At 35.3% G+C, this 24,623-nt stretch overlaps 1 protein-coding gene across 2 annotated transcripts in view; it reads left to right on the plus strand.

The window, feature by feature from the left end:
• Positions 1-24,623, plus strand: part of ODAD2 (outer dynein arm docking complex subunit 2) — a 93,837-nt gene that overhangs the window by 47,979 nt on the left and 21,235 nt on the right. For both annotated transcript variants that reach the window (XM_062567679.1, XM_062567680.1), the window contains exons 16-18: positions 5,984-6,098; positions 21,353-21,541; positions 22,119-22,340. In XM_062567679.1, coding sequence (XP_062423663.1) covers positions 5,984-6,098; positions 21,353-21,541; positions 22,119-22,340 — 526 coding nt within the window. The remainder of the gene's footprint in view (positions 1-5,983; positions 6,099-21,352; positions 21,542-22,118; positions 22,341-24,623) is intronic.

Raw genomic sequence — 24,623 nt, forward strand, 5'->3', positions numbered from 1 at the left:
GTAAGGCTAATTGCAGTTTGATACTTTCTCATTTCTGGTCTTCCTAGTTCAGCTGACTGAATCCCTATCGCTTATTTTATTTCATAGAATGGTTTCAGACAGGTTCTAGGAGACCTGTTGTTCCCTACTATTAGTTTTTGTCCTGACAAATTTGGCTGGCAGTTCTGGTGGCTTCTTTTATTTGCCATCTGGTAAGGACAAGCAATGTTTAAGGAGTTATTATTTTACTTTAGCACCATTAGAGAAACTCTAAAAAACTATGGTGATTCTTCTGGATTCTGCTGTCCTTGACTTTGATATGTAATAGAAGCCCAGAACAAAGCAGGAGAATTGCAAGGGAGTAGCTTGCCCTCAGTAAGGTCTGAGCATTTTCAAATATATTTTCCCACTTCGTTAGCTGCATATGTTTAGTAAAGTGTGGCTTACAGACTAACCATTCATTAGAGCAGTCTTCTGTTTTGTAATGTGCTTATATTTGGAGTAATAGATATATGTACTTCTTAAATAATTGTTATTACTATTTCTAAAACTACACAGACTGCTTGAGAGGGGAGCTCATGTAGTTTCTACGAAGGATTCAAGGGTATGTAATGAAGAGAATGAAATTAAAAAGAAAATAACATGTTATTACAGATTATGAAAAAAAAACACCTAAGAGTGGGGGTTTATGCAATAGTAGAACTCACTTCCGAGGGAAAAAATGAACATTTATCATGTATTGCTCAAACAAAGCCTGCATTGACAAAGAGAGAAGAGTAGTAGATAGACATAGGTGACTCTAGATCTCCTCAGTGTCTTTTATATGTTATAACTCTGTGATGTTTCCAGTTGACTCTTTAACTTTTACGGAGTGGAAGGTCAACAGTGTTACTTTTCTGCACCAAGCCTTTGCTTTAAGGCAACTTTAAGAAATTAAATGATTTTTAATGACTTTCTTGACCTATGTAAAATAAAGAGTGAATCATACAGCCATGAGAGAATGTCAACCAAAAACGAAATTGGCTTTTCTTAAAACAGGGTAACTATGTGACTGAACTTTCTTAGTGTTATGTGGAGATGTGCCCAGTTTCTCTTCTAGAGAAAAACAAAGCAAAGGTACTTGTAGCCTGTAAGGCTAATTGCAGTTTGATACTTTCTCATTTCTGGTCTTCCTAGTTCAGCTGACTGAATCCCTATGGCTAGGGGATAGTCCCTATCGCTAATCCCTATCAGAGTATGGAGGAAGTTATTCTCCATACTCAGTCTGCTGCAAGGTTTTTGATAGGGCTGTTTCTAGACAACTTTTTGTATGCTTGTCCCGTTGAGGAACTTTTTCCCCTTTATTCTGTCTTCTCTTACTAAATCCAGAAGACTAGTGTTTGTTCTTTAACGTTCATTAGATTCATTTGCCTTTTTCGTTTGGAAATCTGCAGGATTCATATCTAGCATTCAAAACTGAGGGTTTAGAATCTTACAAACTAAAATGTACAATTATTTTAGCCAAACAGATGGAGTTTGAGTCATTGGTACATAATACTACTTATCAAAGCAATCTGCAATAACTAGTGAAAGTTTTAAGAAACATGCTAAATTGTGGTTTCAAAAAGGACAGGATTACATTCTGCCAGGATTAAACCCTGTAATCTTACCAGCGAGCACAGTATAGAATCAGTATAGCTTTGTTTGTTTACATTTGTATTTGTGGTCTAAATTGGCAGGCAATAAAGCTAGGCTTCTCAAAAGGTCTGGCAAATACCAATGTATCAAAAAAGATCATAGATATGACAAACAGATGTCTAGACTTTGTGCATGCATGTGTGTTTAAGGAATTCAATTTGATGTTTCTACTGGAAATGTTCAATATTAAATTGTTTGAAAGAGATATACTATTTCAGATTAACATTTTTGTTAGCTTAAAATGTAAAAAAAAATCAGTGTGCATTTCTAGAATTTTGACCTTGGCCTTGCACAGACATATGACAATGACCTTGAAGGTTCTTAAAGAAAATAACATGAAAAGTCTTTATTTAACAACTATTCACGATAAATAAACAGCTAAAATCATTCAAAAAAAATATGTTAAATTATCTGCCCTGTCAAAGGGCAAATATCGGTTTATTGTAAGATGAGCCTGTGCAGCAGCTGTCTTAGATACTTCAGTAATCTGAAAATGGATTTAGTTACATTGAAATTATTTGCCTACATTGAAATTATTTACCCATAATACATATTCTGTATGCACCATACATAAGCTATTTTGTATGGGTACCCAAAAGGTGTTTTACTCAGAGACCTCACAATTACGCTTTTGTTACAGTGGTGTCAGAAACATCAGGCAGTAATAGCTGGGCAGCTTCTCGCCTCCCTTTGTCAGGTCTGGCCAGTGCATGATACTGCTTCACTCCCACTATTTCTAACTGCCTTCAACTACTTCTGAAGGAGAATAATTTTCATGATGTTATAACTCGTATCAGTGAGCAATAGGCACAGTCTGCGCAAGGCCTAGAGCTTTGAACTAGAAGATACCATCTTGGCATCTTTGGCCATCTTGGTCCGTGTCTGTTGCCAGGCACCTCAGCTATATTAATGTATACCCATACATTGTTATAATGTGTATCTACACAACTGTTCAAAATCCAGGCTGTTGATTCTGAACTCTGCATATTTATACATTGTTAAGCTCTTATGGTAAAGCAACAGACAGCAATTTAAATTTAAATTTTAACTTTGGGTAACTTTCATACTTCTTAAATTTTTGATTCTTAATAGTCTTATATATTTTAAATTCAGTAGACTAAATGTATGCAGTTCAATTGTTCCATAAGTAGTTATATATGTACACTTTATTAAATAGTGGGGGTTAGGTTTAGCTCAGTGGGTTAGTGTGGTGCTAATAATGCCAAGCTCCTGTATTCAATCCCCATACGCGCCACTTGCTTTGAGGGTTGGACTAGATGATCTCCAGAGATCCCTTCTAACCTTACCAATTCTATGACTCTATGATTCTTTATATCAATTAAATATTACAATAGATTTGCCTAAGCTTTCAAAGAAAATGCATCTTCATTTTGCATCTTCATTAAAAGATGTTCTTTAACAATCTCATGAGTAGTTGCTTAATACAGGTTTAATTTTAGTTTAATTTTGTCTTTATAATGTCAAGATGTGTCATTTAAGTAACTTTAGCCACAGGGGTGATGAGCGTACTTAGCTTTGAATCAATAAAGAACTGAATGCCAACCAAAAATTTTAAAGTATGCTTGCTTGTATTTATTGTGGTAGATAGCTTTACTACAGCAGATAATGTTATATGCTGTATATGTTATATAATGTTATAAGTGATGCAATAATGTTATAATAAACATTGAGAAGAAAATGAGATGTAAAAGCTATACAAGCAAATGAGAATATTATTTAGAGTGATGCCATAAGAGCTGAAAATTTCAAGATTACAGGCCTATTTTTAGATCTTTCTTTGTTTATTCACATAGAAAATTAAAAGAATGCATATTTTTGTCCATATTATAAAAAAGAATTTCTATATAGAAAGGAAATGAAGTTCTAAGCACTTCTGTAGAGGAACCACTTTTCAGGGCCATTTATTTTAGCGTTTGTTTTGCTTTTATTGCAGATATGCTAGTTTGAATAGAAAACTCTCTGACATGCAATTTCTTCATCTCCTGCCTTATTCAGTGAAACAAGAGAAAGAGAAAAATTTGAATTGAGAAGGGATTTAGTCACTTGTTTATCAATACTTTCTTTAATAATAGGCAAATATATTTCCTCAGCAAGATGAAAATAAAAGGGTTTGTACTTGTATGGTGAAAAAATAACTCTAACTTTTCCAGGATGAGAATTAAAGAGCATCATTCTTGTACTGGAGTTCTTTTCATTTAGGTTAATCTTGTGTAACTGAGAGAAGGAAGGAATCAGTGATGAACAACATAATTGAGAGATTTATTTGTTTAGTCCATGCAGGTTTTGAGTTGTTTTTGTACATGTTAAAAGGACTGAGGACCATACTTTGAGATATTCTGAGATATTCTGTTGGGTCTAAGCCTCTTTCTGGTCTTGAAACCAAAGCCAAAACCTTTATTTAGAAAGTGAACTATACTATGAAGAGAGTACAGTGTGAGAAGCTGAAGAGAAGACAAGAAAACCGAAAAGAAAATGAAAGTAAACCTCAAATTGAAAAGGAAGCTTTGAAAAAATAGAAAGAAAGGTGAATCAGCCTAGAGTTTGTTTTCTTTAGCATGTTGGAAAAATCTGAGCTCAGTGTTTGGCTTCTATCTCTTGATTTTTATGTACTGGTTGGAGTTGGGTCATTTATATTTAGCTCCTCTCAGGAGTACTTCATGTTGCTAAATAGTTAGTGCTCTACTTGACTAGAAGAAAGATTCATGGATCCTTTATTAATTATGTCCAGGATAAGAGAAAAAAATTCCTTTTGCTTTCTGAAATGACAGGAAAGTAATATTGAAATTGCTTAAGTGTTTTGGGAGCTTGGAGAGATTTAAAAGCTTGTTCTGAAGCTTTTCCTTAAGTTATCGTTACTATATGGACATATATATGTAATTGCATAGTGTGTGATCATGCTGTTATGTTTTGTTACATTAAGATTTCTGAATCTGTTTTTTGAATGATAATCTTCTTGCATCTGATCTGGAGCTAAGTAATTAAAACAAGCTGTATTATAATTAGCAGGTCTTTAAAAACTTACAGTGTTTCAGCTTAACCATAGCTTTGTGCAAAAGATACTGTTTTGAAAACATAACTGTTCATGTAGTCTGCATAACAGTGTTGTGAGTGAAGTCCTTCATTATTTTAGACAGTGCATGTTTTTAAATTTTTTTCTACAGATGATGGCAGGATTACATACAGAGCTGATTTTATAATTAGTTAAAAATATCTTGGCAAACTTATATGTAGTGAACACAAATTAGATGTTTTATGTGATTTTCTAAAGAGTAATCTGTATTCTATTTATCTTATACTGTATTTACAATTAAAAATGTAGAATAACTGTATACAATTGAACTTTTACTTTTGTGTTTAGAAAAACAAGGTATACTTTCTTTTTCTTTATCTTCAGCTCATCTGCTTTGAGTTTAGCATATCTTTTTGGAAAAAAAAAAACAACATGTTTGTAAAGGATATTAAGCTTTGTTTGGCCTTCCTTTCCGTTTAAAGTATTCACTGGACCCGAATGTGAAGTTGTGATCCCCAGTGCTGATTGATATATAAACATAAGGCAGATGGTGTAGAGATGATTCTGATGATAATTCATTTTTCAGCTAGTCCTGAAGGTACTTTGATTACAGTGTGTTTAAGCAATTAGAACACAGTATTCAATGTTAGTCCGGTTGGTAAGGAACACATGGGAAACAAGTTACAAGTTATTCAGGCCCAACAAAGGATGCACTGTGGTGTAACCATTTTAATTCCTAATGCTAGATTAGAAACATAGGACTTTAAAATATGTCATACAGTAAGGTAAATACATTAAACATAGTCTGAATAAAAAGTTAAGTACATAGATTTTGGCATAAATGTTTGTTTTGGAAAATATTTGTCACTATATGAAAGAAGCCAGTATGCTTGAATTCAGATTTCACTTTGCATGCAGCTCATTAAAAAGTCACATGCTTGTTTTTAGGTTTACATGAGTCCTGGTTATGAAGCAGTTTATTTTTTCTTTTATTAGCATTTTAAATCACAGTATGGAGGAAAAGGTAAACAATATTCATGAGATTTAGTTAGAAGACCTATTTTGATTTTGCATCAATTGTTCGGAGTAATTTGTGATAATAAACAGTTTTTACAGAAAATGCTGGTAGCAATTAGCTGACAGAAAAATGCAAGCACTTATATGAAACAAAACAATATGTTAAAGAAAATCATACCAATATTTTAAAAATGCTTCCAAACAGATTTAGGTTAAAATTTAATATTGCCTACTCCATAATTTATTACCTTTTTTTTTTTTTGTCTGTTTCTGCAATAGGATAATTGACCGTCTAGATGGAGTTCGTTTGTTATGGTCATTGTTGAAAAATCCTAATCCAGATGTTCAAGCAAGTGCAGCTTGGGCTATTTGTCCTTGCATTGAAAATGCTAAGGTGAGAAAATATTTAAAATAATATTTTTTTACCTATATACTTACATATAATTTTTACGTTTGAATGATTGTCAGCGATACTGTGGTATTTTCCAGTTACACTCTCTCTACTTCCCTCTTTTAAATGCTTTAAATTATTGATGTATCTATTTTTTAACATATCAGTAGGCTTCCATCTAGTGCTCATTATTGCATTCTGTTTTGCCTTTACAGTGCTTATTTTATTTCATAGAATCATAGAATCAGTAAGGTTGGAAGGGACCTCTGGAGATCATCTAGTCCAAACCCCCTGCTCAGCAGGGTCACCTAGAGCATGTTAGACAGGGTTGCGTCCAGGCGGGCCTTGAAGATCTCCAGAGAAGGAGACTCCACAACCTCTCTGGGCAACCTGGTCCAGTGCTCTGTCCCTCTCACAGGGAAGAAATTCCCCCTCACGTTCAGGCAGAACTTCCTGTGCTTCAATTTCTGCCCTTTGCCTCTTGTCCTGTCACACGGGACAACTGAAAAGAGTTTGTCCCCGTCCCCTTGACACCCTCCCTTCAGGTGCTTGTACACACTGATAAGATCCCCCCTCAGTCTTCTCTTCCCCAGGCTGAAGAGGCCCAGCTCTCGCAGCCGTTCCTCGTAGGGTAGATGCTCCTATTCCCAAATAAAGCATACTGAAAATGCCAATCTGACCATGCAGGAAACAGCAATCTTCTATTGATAGGCTGTGAACAGGACAGGTAGTTGTAGCTCTTCTCCACTATGAGGTACTTCTGCTGTTCTTGGGAGACAATCTTTTGGACTGAGAGCGTATTTTATGCTCTGTGCCAATGTAATCCTTAGATTCTCTGCTCGGACTGCCAACAAAAAGTGCCATTTGTGAATAGTAGCTGTGTGGATCAGCTGTGCACAGAAGACTGAGCTGTTCATTTATTTCACATCATCTTCTAAAGAGAGATAAAATAGCGAGTATAATCTGTTACTCATCTTCAGTGAATTGGTACCACTGACCTGTGGTAAAATGAGGAAGGCTTTGTTTCTCATACAAGGTCTCTGAAATAGTTCTCTAAAAGACTAAGCATACTTTTAGCCTTAACACTTGTGCAGTAACATATTCCATTTCTAATTCACATCCATATTTATTACATCTTTTGTTTCTTCTTTCTACCACAAATATATATCCTTCTACATATCATTTGAAAAACTGAATCTCTGAAAAGTGAGAGCACCTTAGAAGCACTACATATGCTTAGCATCCTTTGCAAGCAGTGTTTCCTATTTGGAATTGAGCACTATATTGTTGCTATTAATTTTTATTGATATAGATGTAGATTATATAGATTGGTAGATGTACATATACCTATATTGATGAAGTTATTGAAAAAGCATTTGTTCGTGATTTTTATAACTCAAAGCTTTTTTACTTTTCTGTTTCTTCACAATGATTTCTATGACAACAGCTTCTCTGTCATTTTTCAAACATGCCAGTTATTCTGAATTATTTTTCTATCTTTCTTTTTCTAAACATAGACTCTTATATAAAAGTTCTGTTATCTATTGATGTGTTTCCTACATGTCTCTTCTATCAAGATATGACTATACCTGGCTGTCTCTCTAATGATATTCCTGTAGATGAATGTTAAAACACCACTCTATGTAATGAGGCAATACTTACTATATATAGGGCTCTGTGAGCGGTAGTGCCAAGGTAGAGCTCCACTTTACCAGAATTCCCACACTGAGCACCTTTTCAGAAGCTATTGTGGTAGAGGACAGCTACTGAAATCAGAGGCTTTATTCATTTTCTTCTTTATTTTTTCCCCTTGAGTATTTAATGAGTTTAAGCTATGTACATCCTCAGTGTATCTGTCCTCCTTTCATCTCTTGTGGCTGCCTTCCCAAATGCTAATCTGTGACCCCACAAAGAGTTCTTTGTGTGAGACTGAGGCAGAGTGGCACACTGACACAAACTTACCAATACCCTTTCCTCCGACACTGAATGCAAAGAGAGATGTATAAACAAATGATTATAGCCACACAGTGGATATGCAGGAACTATCTATGTAAACAAAATGTTGATTTTTTTTTAATGCACAGTTAATAATTAACTATTTACATGATTTTCCAAGAATCACAGTTCAGTTCATGGAGTACTAGATTTGAAGTCAGTGATAAGGGTATCATTTTAAAGGGATTATCCACATTCTGGCTTTTCCAAGGCTATACTTGAGACTGCAAACCATATTTCAAATAGCTTTGAGATTGGATTCTTCATTTGTTTTCTTTGGAGAAGCTGTAGTGATTGTCCTCCATAGTACTGAGTTTGGTAGATGAAACAGAACTTGTTATCAGTATTAGAAACAAATTTTTGTGACAGTGTTGTATAGTATCCATTCTCTTGCACAAACACCTTCTGTACATATAAGGTAAAGGTTATTTTCTATTATATTTATGATGGAGCTGGTCTATCATACTGACCTAGCTCCTATGATAGTATGTGAGTACATGAGTATCTCTCATGTACTTACTCTCACCATATCTTCTTAAGATTGGGAAGTTTACCAATTCTTTTTTACAATCAGAGAGAAATGAGTCACAAAAGGCCAGAGCCTCAGTTCTCAAAGTTAGCTGCTGGCTGCTTTTGGACATTTCAGTCTAACTAATTTGTCCACTGTCAGACAGAAAGTTAATGTCAAGAAGGGAATAGAATTCAAGTGACCTTAATCCTAGATTATATATGACATCGGTTACATTATGGTAGCTGGAGTACTTCCCATAGAGTAGAGCTGTAGAATTGGATTAGAAAGTACTGCTTAGTGTATCAGTATGATTTAGGTTAGTGATATTTGGTCCATGCCAGATTTAAGACTTTTTACATAGAGGGTGTCAGCTGTAGTCTCATATATAGACTGTTTTAGCTCTGACAGCCACAATATCAGTTTGATGTCAGTCATCACTTGTGTTTACCAGTGTTAGTTCTAACTTTTTTTAGCCTTAAGACTGTAGAACAAAGATCTTGCAGGTTGGCAATGATATAATTTGAGTGGTAAAAATGTCCCAGGAAAATTTGCACAGCACCTGTCACTGCTACTTTTGAGCCCTAGACAAATATAATGTGATCATGAACAAATTAATTTATGCATTTCTCTAAAAATTAAAACTAAAAGAGACAAGAATAGTATTAATTAAAAATAATTATCTTATTCCTATTAATTCCTTACTTCCAAAAGGAAAAGTTACTACTGCAAACACATTGGTAATGGCAAAGTATTAGTGCACTGTCCAAGAAACACACATGATTGTGAAAGATTGCAAAGAAAAGTCTACTCAACTCTGTTGATGTTGGAATGGCAACATTTGGTTATGATGCTACTTTGAAAAGCAGTATTTATAGTGTTCTCCCAGTGTACATTAGTCCAAACAAGAATTTAGAGAAACTCTACAAAGATGTTATTTGGGCTATTACAAATTTCATCCAAAGGCATGATGCCAGTAAAAAGGGTGCTGCCAACTTGAGTTTGTATTAAAATCCCTCTTTCCTCAGAGAGTAACCTTTAAATAGCACATTTTGAAATTTAAAAAAATATATATTGTAGAGGTTATTCTCCTTCTTATGTTTAGTAGAGTTTTGGGACAAAAATTTGAATAGAAATGACAATGGCAAGCTCACTTCTTTCCTCTGCCTTTTGTCTGTGGTTACTTATCAGTTTTCAGCTTTTGATGTTTCAGTTTTAACCTTTGTTATTGCTACAACTATAAAAGCTTTCTTAAAGAACTTGAAGAAGCTCATTATGTATGAAGTCTGTCAAACTAACTTAAGTAAACAGTCTGGGATTGGGGATTTGAGGGAAGAGAAAAGGAAAGGTATTTATTCTGTTTTCTTAAAATCTACTGGTAAAATGACATCTCACACTTTTGTGATAAAGTGGCGGTTTTTTTGAAGTGTGTTGCATCCCTTTCAGCCCTGGAGTGGAATTTCATAGGCATGATGAATAGTCAGCCATGTAAAGATGCCTATGTATCTGCTATATATGGGGAAAGAGAATGTCCATGTTGGCCCAGAAATATCCAAACCAAAACTAAACCATGTTTAAGTGGCGAGGGCCATGAGGTGAGTATGTGTGAAGGTCCAGTAGCCTCCACATATAATTGCAAAAGCATTGTATGATGAGAATGTGTTTCCCAATGGAGCCAGCAGTCTGGAGTAAACCTGTGTGGGTGGGAAATATGCTACTGATGACCCATGCTATTCAGGCTCTTTATATAGATTTTGCTTGTTATGGAAATTTTAACATAACCACATATACCACATGTGGTATAAAACCACAGAGAACCTTTCTATTTAAAAGTAACAAATAAAGGTAGTTGAACTTGGAAAATCTTCTGATATTTAACAAAGAGTAAAATTATAACCAGTTGCTGCTTTAAATAAATTAAAATGTTTTGTTTACACATTTTACTAATTAAAAATGTTGTATAAGAAGATCAGTAGTTCCCCATAATGCACACTGTTATTTTGTTTTTATATTTAATAAATTATACTTAAATAGAACCAATACATTTCTCTTTATGTACCATTCTTTGATTAAGCCTATGATGCTTGAGTATATACAGCACTTTCCAGTTTCTTTGTTTTCCTTGCTATCCTTCTTACATTTATATACAGAACCCTTGGCAGTTTAAATTTAACGCTCTTACTGCTCTCTTTCCATTTTCCTATTTGTTTTCTCTAAACATTATCCCTTTTTAACATCATTTTATACCTACTTCTCTATATTTGATCTCATTTTATGCAGTTTTGAATCCCTCATATCTGGACATTGACTTTCCAAATTTTAAAGTTTTTATTACAAACTGAGCTTTGAAAAATATTCTATAAGAAATCAAAAAGGAGTTTTTGGATTGCCCTTCAGACCTTCCAGAGCACCCTGCTCTCTGGAGAGTCAGGAAGCCTGGGAGGTCAGAGCTGGCTCCGTGAATCAGTAGCTGCCTGCCGTACTTGCCAGTGTGCGGGAAGAGCCTGCCTGTTGGATGATTCTTGACACAGGCTGCCTAGAAGCTTACTGAACCAGCTGTCCTGGGGCGTTTGCAATCCTATAGACTTGTTCTCCTAGAGATCCTCAACAGACTAACATAAATTGCCCAAAGGCCCCTGAGGCCTACCAGTGATGCCTAGTTTGTATAAAAATACATAGTCTGAAAGCTGGGAAGGAAAGAGAGACTAAGAGCATAACCCATGTTTCCCTCATTGAGATGCCTCAGATCCTAAGCTCCATGCAAAGCAGCTGCCTGGGAGCTTGGAGAACATACGAAGCCAAAACGTTTAGGAGATTCTGGAGACCTGGCCTTCCAGCTGTTTGGCAGCCCATCAGGCAAGAAATCAGAGAAAACCAGAAGCCAAGCAGCCTGGCAAGCTACTTACCAGCCATCTGGCTGACAAGAGAAAAGACAAAGAGGCACGTTGGTAATTTAGCCTGTCTTTCTGCCTGGTTTCTGTCAAAACTTTTCAAGGAGTCATCGTGTTCTTATGGAAGGTTTTGGTTCCGTTCCATTAGCATTTTCTGATGGAATACTGTTCCACTGGAAAATATTTGATGAACTTTCCTTTTAACTTAATTTGTAATAGCTACACAAACTAGTCAACAGCTTGTCATGTTGCTTCTGTACTTTAAATTAGACTTGCTAATTAGACATAAAGATCTATAAAAAGTTTAAATCTCATCTTCCTCACATTTTTTTCTTTTGATCTCTTCTTTGTTTTTCTTGCTTGTCCATCTCCATTCTTCTGACTTTACCCTCTCATTTACCACATGAGATTTCCATAGATTTCAAGACAAGAGCACTGAGATCATTGTGTCTGATCTCCTGCATAATATAAACCAGAAAATTTCAAACAATCATTTTATCTAGCCCAGAAGCTTTTGATTGAGCTATAATATGTTTTATACTTCATGCTTGTTCAAATTCTCAGTGGTCTGCAATTATAACTAGCACAATATGATATGATTGGCTTCCCAAACAGAACTCTCTGGTTTATGGAACCTTGCCAGAGTTGTAAAGACAAAAACAGTAATTGTAATAACAATTTATTATTTTATGCTGTCTCTGCATTGATTATTTAGCTAGGCTGTCCTCAGAAAACTTTGATATTATTACTGTCTTGCATCTCTGCAATATTAAATTACATAGTAGTGTTAGCTATCTCATAAATACATTCATAATTTTATGAAGAAGTTTTCTTAAACACTTGTTTGGATGTATGTTCATTGCTATCTGTTTTTCATACTTCCATTATTATATTACTTCTCAAAATAATGTAAAGCAAATCATGACAAAATCATGGCCTCAAAGGACCTTGACACTAGTGTTTTCACTCATTCTGTGAAAAAAAATAGGGTTTTGGCATTCACCCAGGAGTGACCTTCAGTGACAGCTGTGAGTAGGAATAGGGGGCAGAAAAGTACATGTAGTCCCCCAGACAGAAAAGAAAGAGAACAAAAGCCAAAAGGACTACTTGAAGTTGCACTGGTGACTATGAAGGCTTATTTTCCCACCATCTTTTTGAGAACATGCATCACATGCTTTCTTGGGCTGTACATTTGGCCAATGGACTTTTGGTTCTTGAGACTATCAATAGCAATATGCTTGCCAAGTATTTAGCTGTGTGATGATCAGCTCCCCGAAGAGCCAGGAGAAAGCAGTTTTACTCTTCCAAACTGCAGAGTAGCCCTGGAGCCATTTTATAGCTACTAGTATAACACTAAACCTGCTCTAGCTGTAGCTGCTTCAGTGAGGTGAAGATGACAGGAAAATCCATGTTGATTGTCTGCTACTATCCAGTCTTTCATCTTCCCAATATGTTGTACAGAGGCAGAGATGTGAGATGTAGTAAACCAGTCTTATCCTGAAAGGTCATTCTTCATCTGCTCTCCTGCAGTGGAAATCTCCACAGCTGTACGGACAGGAAAAAATTTGCCTTTACATATGACATAATTTGAATGAATGATAACCCTGGATTGTTTAATAGGAAAAATGAATAGAAACTTTCATATGTAAATAATTTTTCCTTTTTTCACTGAAGAAATGTAACATAGAACTTTACCTGTTACATTTCTTTATTTTGTATTTTAAATTTGGTTGTGCTTCACTAAGTCATGTAACTGGCAATAATGGATGGAAATGGACAGCTTGTTTCATTAAAGTAAAGGTAGCTTAAAGATGATTCTTGATAATTAGAGTTTATTTGCACAGCCATACCATCACTTTTTTGGGCAAAAGAAATTGAATTTGACAAATTAGCTGCGACATCTTAAGCTTTTTAAGATGTTCTAAGAGTAAAATACTACTTGTTTTTAGTGGGGAAGCTTTTATCTTTAGAACAGAGTATTTTTAAAGATAAACACAATGTGTTTTTATAATACGGTATTTAGTTTTAAACCTTTCAAATAAAGAAACCAATATTCCCTTTGGAAGGAATAGGAAAGGAATCCAGTTACAAAAGAATTCCATAGTGCCTGTACAAGAACTGTATGTCTCAACTTAAGGCTGATGAACTTTATTTACTTAATGAAAATAACCACAAAAATACATATAATATGATGACAAGAGGACTCAAAAATCCCAAATGTTCTCCTTGTGTAAATACTGCCAAGATCAAATGATTTTTCCAAATCTGCCTTTTCTGCAAATATTGTAATGCTTTCTGCTCCTAATTAAAAAAAGTGTAAAGCTGGTCTATCTCACAGTATTTCTGCTCTTGCGAGAAGCCAAGAATTAGCTTGGCTAAGTAAAAAAAAATTAAAAAAGGAAAGGAAAGTTAATGTTTTTGTTAATAGTTATGAAGTTCAACAAGAGGAAAGTATTGTGATTAAAGAGTACCAGGATGCAGTTTTTATTAGCATAGTAGGTAACCTTGCAGTCTTCAGCCTCTATGCCAGATACTTGTTTGTACTGTTTGAAATTGTAAACTCCTCATTTTAATCCAATTTTGAAATAATATTTATCATACTTTCTAAGGATAGAAACTTTGCTGCCCACTTGTTAGAAGAAAGATGTGATCATGTGAAATCATGAAATATCCTGTTCTCTCTTCCAGGTTTCTCCAGACATTTAAAAAGTATTTTAACAATTCTTATTTTTTCATATCTATCACCTAAGATTAAATATTACATTAAAAGTTGTAATATAATAGTGATGAATATCTAAAATGAAGGTATTTCCTGTTAATGCAGTAAAACCTTCATGTTCTGACCTCTTTTACATTTTTATTTCTTTTATAAATGTTACTGCATTTGAGCTCTTCAGCTCAAGAAATACTACTTGTTAAACTAAACGTATTTAGCCTATCCATAACACATACATTCAGATGTATAAAAAAGACCTTTATATTTTATTGCTTATCAGTTGGGATGATTTTGGGGATGATCAATATTTATATCCATAAATGTTGATTCTTACAGGTCATCTCACAATGACATATATTTTTCTGCCTAACTTGAACTGAGTAGCCTTGTTAGAACAACAAACAAGTACAGTTTTATGAAGATAAGTAGAGGGGAGTGAATTTACTAAATTCATTTAAATACATTTTTCTTACTTTTCTGGCTGTTTATTGTATAGCTAAGATGTTCTGTAAGCATTTCAAAACATTAGAATTCTGTATTTGTTGAATATCTTTGTATGTAACTTAAAAGAAAGTAAGTAAGTACCTAAATTAATCGATTAAAGTTTTGTTGCATGTAAGTGCTACAATATGAATTTAGTGGTTTAGTCTCAGACTTGAAATGCAATACTATCCACTCCACATTCAATATCAAAATTCTGTTACGCTCCATTAGCAAACTGACTGCACAGCCAAGACCCTGAAATGTATTTTTGCAGGAAGATTTAAGGACTACAAGTAAATATTAACGCTTTATGCACTAGTATATGGAAATGCCAAATGCCTTGGATTTAGTCTCACAAAAAGTTATGTGTCAGTTAATTTGAAAGGGTAGACTTTAAAGCTTGCAATTTTTCAATTTTTTTTTTTTTTTTTTTTTGGAAGCAAAACGTACAAAGGAGGTTTCCAAAGACATATTATATATGATTTTTCTTCAGTTAAAAAATTAAGTATAGATGTAAATGCCTGAGGATATTTAGAAACCAAGAACACAGAAATTACTTTAGACTTTACAGTATGAAAAAGTATCTGATCATTAATACAAGTATACTCAGAGAACATGGAATGGAAAGAATTGAATCCAGGCCTTTGCAATCACAGGCACAACTTCATATAATTTCTTCTTGTGAAAATATCTTTAAAGTACAGCAATTGTATATAATAAATACAACATATATGACAATAAAAAAATAAAGTAGAAATTTACTTTGTTAATGACACCAAAAAGATGTCATTTTTGTTTAAGTTTCTTTGAAAGAAAAACTTATCAAAAGATCTTGTAAGTAACTTAATGAATTTTAAAGCTCTGATTTCAGTCCTTCTTGCTGCATGTTGTTCTTCAAATTTCTTGCTTCTTTGCTTTTCTCTTTGTCTTTTATGGAGCCCCAGACTACACCCACAATCACATTTGGGAAACTTTCCTGACATGTGGTTTCTGTAGTTTCCTTCTGCTTTTCATCACTAGTAGAAGGTTCTGTCCTGATCACAGATGATCACTGAAACTCTTTTCTTTTACTTACTGCTGGATTGTTTACATAGCATACCATCAGTTTAATTTAACCACTCTGCATTAACAAAATGTATAAAGTCTAAGCTTATCAAAAGAGAAATGTAACAAGTAGAGCTCCAGTCACTTGGGATTAGAAGAAAATGTAAAATTTCCACAGATAGGAAAATACAAAATTTACATACTAGTTCATAAAATGGGAGACAAGTTATCTTATCTCTTCATGGAACAACTTTCAAGAGCACAAAGAAGAACTGCATGAGTGTTTGAGCCATCCAGAAAAGCAGAATCATTTGCATATCTGCCTGGGCCCCCTTTCAAATCCTAGAGACTTTCCTGTAGAGTTTACCTGTTGAACAGAACCTTTCGTATTTGTTGAGCCAAAAATTTAGACACAATGTTGGTCACACTTCTGCTGTAAGTTTCAAGGAATTCAAGTAATTTTAAATGTCATATATTCTTTTCTTTGCCTGTATCTGACCATTTAGTTGTATAGCCTTCTAATACTCTCATAGATAAGATGTTTCTGTGTAGAAGTTTTCCTCTGTGACCCATCATCTGGTGCCTTTGGTCTGGTTTCAAAATTTCAAGGGGTGAAAATTCCTAACAAGAAGTAATGTTTTTATTCAAGCAATAATCTATTGATACATTTACAATGTAGTATGTATACACTAACAATGACAGTCAAAGAAGCTTTTTTCCAGCATACTTGTGGGAAATATGCTGTAAGCTCGCCTCCCTTTGCATTTCTCTGAGCTGATTTTTTGAGTCACAACCCTATATTGTCTTTCGTTTGCATCAACATTTAGATCCTCTTTTTATGTTTCTAAGGACTTCTGATATTTGTTCATTCTGTTATTTTTAGGAATTCAGCCCAAAATTTGCTCTTGGACACCGCCCTTTTTCCACAGGCTGTGGTTTCTGGTTTTGACCCTCAAACTGTATGGCACTAGCCTCTCCCTTCCAGTCTCAAGAGTTGTCCCACCTGTGGTAGAAAAGATTATGTTCCTGATGAGCATACCCACTGGTTTTGCTTTTTGGGAGAAGACAACATCACAGCTAAGTGTTCAGTTTGGCGTTTAGTTCCATAATTGAAAAGATGGAGTGCAGCATCTTTTGGAATTTTTATTTACCAGGTCCGTGAATGATACAATAAATTGGCTTAGGAAAGCGAACACAATACAATTGGCGCTCTCCTCTACTCATAAATCGTGCCCCAAAAGAAAGACACACAATCAAAACCATTCTTGATCTCAAGATCACTCCCTAGTCTTAGGAAAGTTCATACTTTTCATGTTTGCACTTCCATGAAGTCCTAAGACCTTTCAGTCCGAAAGAGTTTCAAGAGACAATCTGGTAATTTTTACTCAAAATTATCCTCTTGGGCTGTTGAGGTGAGCACACAAATGAAATTCTAATTGCAGACCTTTCTTTCTACTTCTACATTTTTATCATTGAAATGCACAGGCCAAAATTTCTTCTAAGAGTTGTCTCTTCTTCTAAGAGAGTCAGTAATGCTGACCATTTGGCTAGTCACTCTAACCCTCTTCTGAGTGCAGTAACAGTTTGACACCAGGCCATCTAATACTACTATCTGATGTAGAAACTGAACAGAAAATCTATTCTCTCTCCTGAAAGCTTCTGAAATTTCTTTTTGAAAGAACACTTCCTTGGCGCTGATAGATTCCAGATCACCCCAGCCCAATCATAGGGTGACTACAGATCTTAGAACTAGTAAAGAAGCTAACAGAATATGCTTTTGGATCAGTCTTTGGACCTATGTACCTTACCATCTTACCTTTGCCTTATACCGCAAACGTGTCATTGTCATTCAGCCCAGTTTTTCTGGACTCTACCCATCTGATCTGGCAAAATCCAGCATCATGCAGAGTTACGTACTGGAGGCTGGATAAGATGTTCCTCGTCCCAGCAACGGACAAAAGCTTTTCCTTTCTTCCTTTCTTTGCAACCTAATATTTTTGGCAGCTGCTGCCATAGGAAGGAAAAACTTGTCGAAAGAATCATTATATCCACCATGTTTATAAAAGAATTGAATCATTTTCTACAAAGTTTTTTCTTCTATCCCTGTGCTGTCTTTGTAGGTGACTATTGGCACTCTCTGGCCAACTGTGCCCACAAATTTGTTACCTACATGATTTCATTTTCAGATCTTAATTAACCAGAATTTAGGAAAAAGCCTTGACTCAATTTTTAAGAGCCAGCAAGACTCTTCAACTATCTATCTACCTATCTATCAATAGGTATGCCAGACTGACATTGATGATTGCAAGCAGTGGAGTTGTTTGAAGTTGAGAATGTTTTCTCAAAACCTTTAGGCTATGCAAAGAAATCCAGTCCTAAATGGAAGACTTCTCTTTTGAAGGTCCCTTTTGAGAGCAAGGGTCTCTCTAGCATCCCCATAGAGAGGACATTGTACTTGGAAGAGGTTGGAAGGCCATGAAATCTGTAGGAACACTGCAGTTCTTTTCTAAAGCCTCGCTGTGGACTTGGCTTAGCTTCTTACAAGCCATACTATTTGTTAGTTGTAGCCCTCTCAAACTATGTTCCAAGAATCCTTTATGGATACAATGCTCCAACTATCACAGCCTGTCAGAGCCAAATACCCTCCTTCAAGTTGCTAGAATGCAATTAGCATGTTCAAGGAAATGTCATCATTTAGAAATTTCAGGCCTAGGACTTCTCAGATGTTATTATCAACAAGAAGTATTTTACCTTTAGTGCTCAAGGTTAGCTCTCAAGTCAGCTTCCTGTGGGGTTTTGACCATGTACTTAGAAGGGCTTCTGCCTGAAGATAGCTCAAGCAATTTTGGTTTCAGAACCTTTTGAGTCTAGCCAGAATAACAGAACATTTCCTTTATTACCAGATCTGCACTAAATGCATTTCACTCACATCACCCAAATCAAAACATTCTTCACCTGAGTGCATGCTTATTGGATGTCTTTTGAGGCAATAATAGGCCTCTCTCTCTGGTAATACAACTGTAAACAACAGAAAAGTATCCACATCTGCCTGCCCAAAGAGGTATGCTGAGGTTCTCAATGATCATGCTCTTCAGTTTTATTCTATCTGCTAGTTGTCTTTGACTACATACACGGTTTAAGAATTCTAGCCTCTGAGTCCTTTCAGACCTCATGCTAAGGCCAAGGATTATTTGTTTTCTCTTACCATGTTTCTTGGAGATTCCTAAAGCTGTTAATCAGATAACACTTCCTTTTAAGAACCTGATCCTTCTGTAGGATCTTATCTAATCTCGTCCCTTTAATGTAAAAACTCTCCAAGCCCATGTTTACCATGACATCTTTTCTATTTGTCCATACAAACATTATCTTGGTTAATAATCCTTTTGCGAGAGGTAGGATTTGGGCACTAATGACATATTTTCCTTCATTTTCCATAAAAATAAGACAGTCATCAAAACACATGTGAAGTTCTTGCCCAAGGTGATTTCTGACCATACCTATTTCATAATCAACACTTTATTTGCTTTTCCTAAGTCTTATGCTTTTACATAAATACTGTAAACCTTAAGTTAGTCATATGCTAGATTTCCATGAACAAGGAATTTTAAGAGGACTTTTCATCTCTCCATATCCACATCTGAAAGGTTGAAAATCTGACGAAAAATGTCTTGGTGGATTACATATTCTATAAAGGAGTTTTGATAAAACACTGTTATCTATGCTGTTTATAGAGGCATTCTTACACTCAACTAACATAATCAAAGGGCCCATTCAAGTAACAGTGGTGACTTCTCCAGATCATTTCAGTCTTGGCATCTTCAGGTTAGCCATTTCAAGTTCCATCTACCCCTTTGCTAATTGGAAATGAAGTTCCTGAAAACGATGCTGCATTTTGCAGTGTTGTCTTTCATGCTCTGGATAATTAGGGCTGTCTAGGACTTTTTCTAGCTGATCTTTAGCAGAATGCTGCTTGAAATTATCTACAGATAGAATAAACATGCAAAGAATCATTTAAAGAAGTAGACACTTTTCTATTCTGGCATTGTTTTTGACCACCAGGAAGCTAAAAAGGGATTGTCTAATGTGATATGACCTTACATGGAGGAACAAAGAAATACAAAAGAGATACATTTCTTTTCAAACATCTCAGTTCAACAGAGTGCAATGAATTGGGGATGTGCAGCATTGGTCAGTGACTATATAACTCAATCAGTTAAGAATTTGTTCTTAAACAAGACTTAGATTTGCATCCTGTTTGCTTTTAAAGGTGCATTAAGTACTGCATGCTGCTTGTCACTTTATCAGATAGCTGCCAGTTACACTCGGCCTGAAGAGATCAAATGAATTCCATGCGCATTAATCTAGTCTCATAGTGCCAATACTGCTGGTATGCTAAATGCAAATTCACTCTCTGATGCTGGCCAGCAGGGGATATCTAAGGAAAGGTGTAAGAATAGGGTAAATTTGTAATAGTGTTTCCCCTGAAAGTTCTCCACCCACAAGAGGTCTGTGGCTCAGGAACTTTCTAAATCAAAAAAGTTATTTTTGTATTGAATAATCAGTAGTAGATTTTTTCTGTGAATTTGCCTAATCAATTTATAAGCATTTAACTTTTTAACAGCCACCACAATCCTGTTGTCCCCAGTTCTTCTCTTAGAAGAAATTCCCTATATAGTCTTTCCATTCCTCTCAAGTTTCTGTATACTTCTATGATATCCCTCCTGATCTGTCTTTTTTATAGCCTAAAGTGTCCTAGTTGGTTAGTCATTCCTTCTACGGAGTAGTTGCCTACATTTGATTATCTCTGCTGTCTTTCACTAAACCTTTTCTAATTCTACTATAACTTTTTTAAGATGGGGAAGATGGAGCAGAATTGAATGCTATCTTCAAGACTGAGGCAAACAGTAGATTTATACAGAGGAATAATGGTGCTCTCTGTCTTACTTTTCTGTGCTAGAAGCATATTTACACTTTTCCAGGCTCCTGTTTGTAGCCTTTGGTTATATTTTATGTTAATTATTTATACTCTGATGCTATTAAAAAACCCTAGAAACTATTCTAATGTGTGCACTCTGAAATGCACCATGATTGTCTCACATTTGCTGTCATGACTCTGGTAACCCTCTTTTGAATAAATTTGTAGGCATTTGTATGCATTTATACTGATATAAGAAAGTAATATTACCCCTTGCCTTTGTCTTCACTGTCAGATCTAATGAGAAACAGAAAAAACTAAGATAGCCCAAAAAGGGGGTTCTACTGAAGTTTTAGATACCCCAAGGCATATGAGACACCTAGCTGGACCTGGCAAATATTATACAGCAGATACAGGAGTGACAGCTTGAGTCTGGAAACAATACCTTGTGACACCTAAGATGGCACTAGATACCTTTATTTAGGCATTGAATTTCTTCCTACATTTTGGTCTGTAAAACAATCTAGCTCATATGTGTCCATCAAGAGAGCTTTGAGCTCAGAATTAGACATGTTTCTTGGTGAAGACAACAGAGCAGTAGCTGCAGTGTTTTGAATCATTGCCATGTCAATCACTTTTTGAACATTTGCGTGTCAAATAGAGATTGAATATTTTAAAATAAGGATTCTTTGGATTCTCATTTAGGATGCTGGGGAAATGGTCCGGTCCTTTGTTGGTGGCTTGGAACTGATAGTCAATTTGCTAAAATCAAAGAATAAAGAAGTTCTGGCAAGTGTATGTGCAGCCATTACAAATATAGCAAAAGATGAAGAAAATTTAGCTGTTATTACGGACCATGGAGTTGTCCCTCTGTTGTCAAAACTAGCAAACACAGTAAGTAACATCCCAACATGGAGTAAGTATCTGAATTTCTTATGTCAAATTACCACATCCCCAATTAAAAAGTCAGGACACAAGGAGTGCATTTGCAGTAGCATTAAGGAAAAGCTGTAGAATCTTCCTCGTGAGAGGTATATTGGACATGAAAGCATTCTGTGGCTGTTTCTAAAGTTGCTTTGGAAGATGAGTTTCATTTTCGTAATCCCTACTGCTGAACATTGCTTTTCAGAGGTGCAGCTGCCCTATGGAAAAAGCACAAAGGGGGGGGGGGGGGAAGCAATAAATCTGAACCACACAGAGAATCTCAATGATCAGACTGTATGTTACATTGTAATGCTAATCTCCAGCCAGTCTAAAAGCACTTTGAAATAATATAAAAATTTGCAGCACCTCTTACAAACAGAATAATGAGAGGCTACTGACTCCATGCCTTGCATTTCTCTCTAGTTTTAAATTCTAATATAATTAAATTAGGATTCCTTAAAAGTGTTTAAGAATACAGTTTTGCTTTCCTGTGAAATTTTTAATGTATTACATCATCTTTTATGTATTGTGTTTTTATCTTCTTCAGAACAATGACAAATTAAGACGTCACTTAGCAGAGGCCATTTCCCACTGTTGCATGTGGGGAAGCAATAGAGTTACCTTCGGAGAGACAAAGGCTGTAGCTCCTTTAGTACGTTACTTGAAATCAAATGACCCATCAGTTCATAGAGCTACAGCTCAGGCTTTATATCAACTTTCAGAGGATCCCAACAACTGTATCACCATGCATGAAAATGGAGTGGTGAAGGTGAGGTGAAAGGTTTTTCTTATTTGGAGTTCAAACTGTTGAAGGGGTTTGTCATATTCCACAGAAGTGCACTATCATTTGAAATAGTTTTTGAAATTATTTTTGAATAATATTGCCTACCTCAAATTTTCTGAACTTCATCCTAGAAACATTTGGTTAAACAGTGAGTTAGGAAAGAGTATTTCAGTTCTAAAGATATCACAGATAAATGATTGTTACAATATGGACATAGGATATGGATGTTCACTCCAGAATGCTTTACTTGAGTCTTACCTAGGTTGGTAATCAGTATTTTATCATTTTCAAGTGGCTTTTGCAAAAGAAGTTAGGTCATCTTACAGGATGGTTGCCTGGTATGACAGAAAGCCACCTACAGGCTCAGTGCAACTGGATTCATTTTTAAGAGAGATCTTTTGGGGCCAAATTAAGGTAGAATAATACAAAAGCTGAGTTCACCTGGACTAGTTTCAATGAATTCTGTATTCACTTATAAAAATTCTTATTTTAAGAATTAAGTATGAGCCCATTCCCTGGAGGCTTTTCTCTAGTAAAAATTTTCTCTCAGAAAGATTTTTCCAATTAATTTTTATCTCAGAAATTGAAGCCAGTAGAGCTATTTCATTGGCATAGGAGACATAAGGATTACAGCCTTAGAGATGGAGACTGTAGGAATAGTCAATTTTCATAAATTTCCTAAAAGATTTGCTGTTTGCAGATTTTTCTTTTTACTTTCACATTTAGATAAATGTATTAAAAATAAGAGTTAAATTATGATGCAGTGTTAATGTTAAATTTATGTCTACTATAATGATAGTACATTTTGTTATGAATAGTTTCAATTCTGGCACAGTCTAATAGTCTTGCATTATCATACCTATATCTATAATTGGCAATAGTCTGGTTAAAAAGACCCAGCTGGTTTAAAACATTTAAAGACTCGGCTGAAAGGCCAGTACTTAAACTGACTCAGGTATAAGCTACCCTTTCAGTCCTGGAAAGTAGCCTCTTCCCATCACAGTTGCAGTATACTAGCTACAAGGAAAGGCATACATTACTACTGCTAATTTTAAAAACTTCAGTGTCTGGCAACTTTTTATTGTTGCTTATCTTTCCATTCAACTGACACAAACCCCAACATGTACTCCTCCTTTTTCTGTTTTCTGTCTTCTTGTGGTCTATTGTTTTCATTCATTTCATTATGCAGGTCCTTTAGGTTTTATGAATTGTAACACACTAAAAGTGTAAAAACAATCTTGATGATACACTTTTATGATAATTCCAGCTGGATCTACGTTCATTTTTAGTTTTCAAGCCTAGTTAAAATATTTATACTAATTAAAAGCATTGACAAAGCCATCAGCAGCCTGGTCTGAACTCAGTGTTGACCCTGTTTTGAGCAGGAGGTTGGAGTAGACAACCTGCATTCCAGCCTGCATGATTCTGTGGTTCGGATCATCTGATTTCCATCAAAACTCTTATTTACTCTTTTTTGATAATTGAAGAATATTCTCTAACTTCACAGTGGAGTTTAATGATCCATTCTTACGATAGATCCAATCAAGGAAAATAGTCATAGTTATGATAATAGACTTTCCTACTGTCCAGAAGCAGAACACCCCATTGTTCTCCATCTAATATGGAAGAAACTTTCTTCACTATATTCAGTAAAATGGGTTTCTCAAAAGAAACAGTGTCAGAGGGACAAATTTCATCACTCTTTTATTTAGAAAGTTACAGCAATTTGTAGAATAAAATTCTGTTGTGTTTCATTCAGAAATGGAATATTCATTCTGTGAAGAAAAGTTCAGTTGAGTTCTTAAGTCTGTCTGCAAATGTATGTGACTAAGAGATGCTGTGTTACCCTGCTTAACTTTAAGTAAGTACTTCACAGCTCTGAGGACTGACTTAAGTTATCCTCTGTAGTTCACAAGATCTCAGAGTTTTTTCGGGGAAAGCAGACTGATTCTGCAAACGAGACTTGTTCCATAATGAGTGTTCAAAGTGCAGTCGAACTTGATCAATAATTAAGAGGTTAAAGAAGAGCAATAAGATAAAAACACCTATGAGCACACTTTGCCATGAAGAACCTAGAATAAGTCTTCATATCTGCTTAGTATCACAATATGAAAAAGTATTGAGACAGATTTTCTGAGGTCATTCAGAATAGCAATGAGATCGTCTCTAATATAAAAAAGTCCCACTGTTGATTCATGCCATAAGCTGTTTAGGTTGGTAGGCTGGAGTCTTTACATAGCCAGGAGGTGACTGTGAACCAAATACATA

This window comes from Rhea pennata, chromosome 2, assembly GCF_028389875.1.
Source record: "Rhea pennata isolate bPtePen1 chromosome 2, bPtePen1.pri, whole genome shotgun sequence".
Classification (NCBI taxonomy): domain Eukaryota; kingdom Metazoa; phylum Chordata; class Aves; order Rheiformes; family Rheidae; genus Rhea; species Rhea pennata.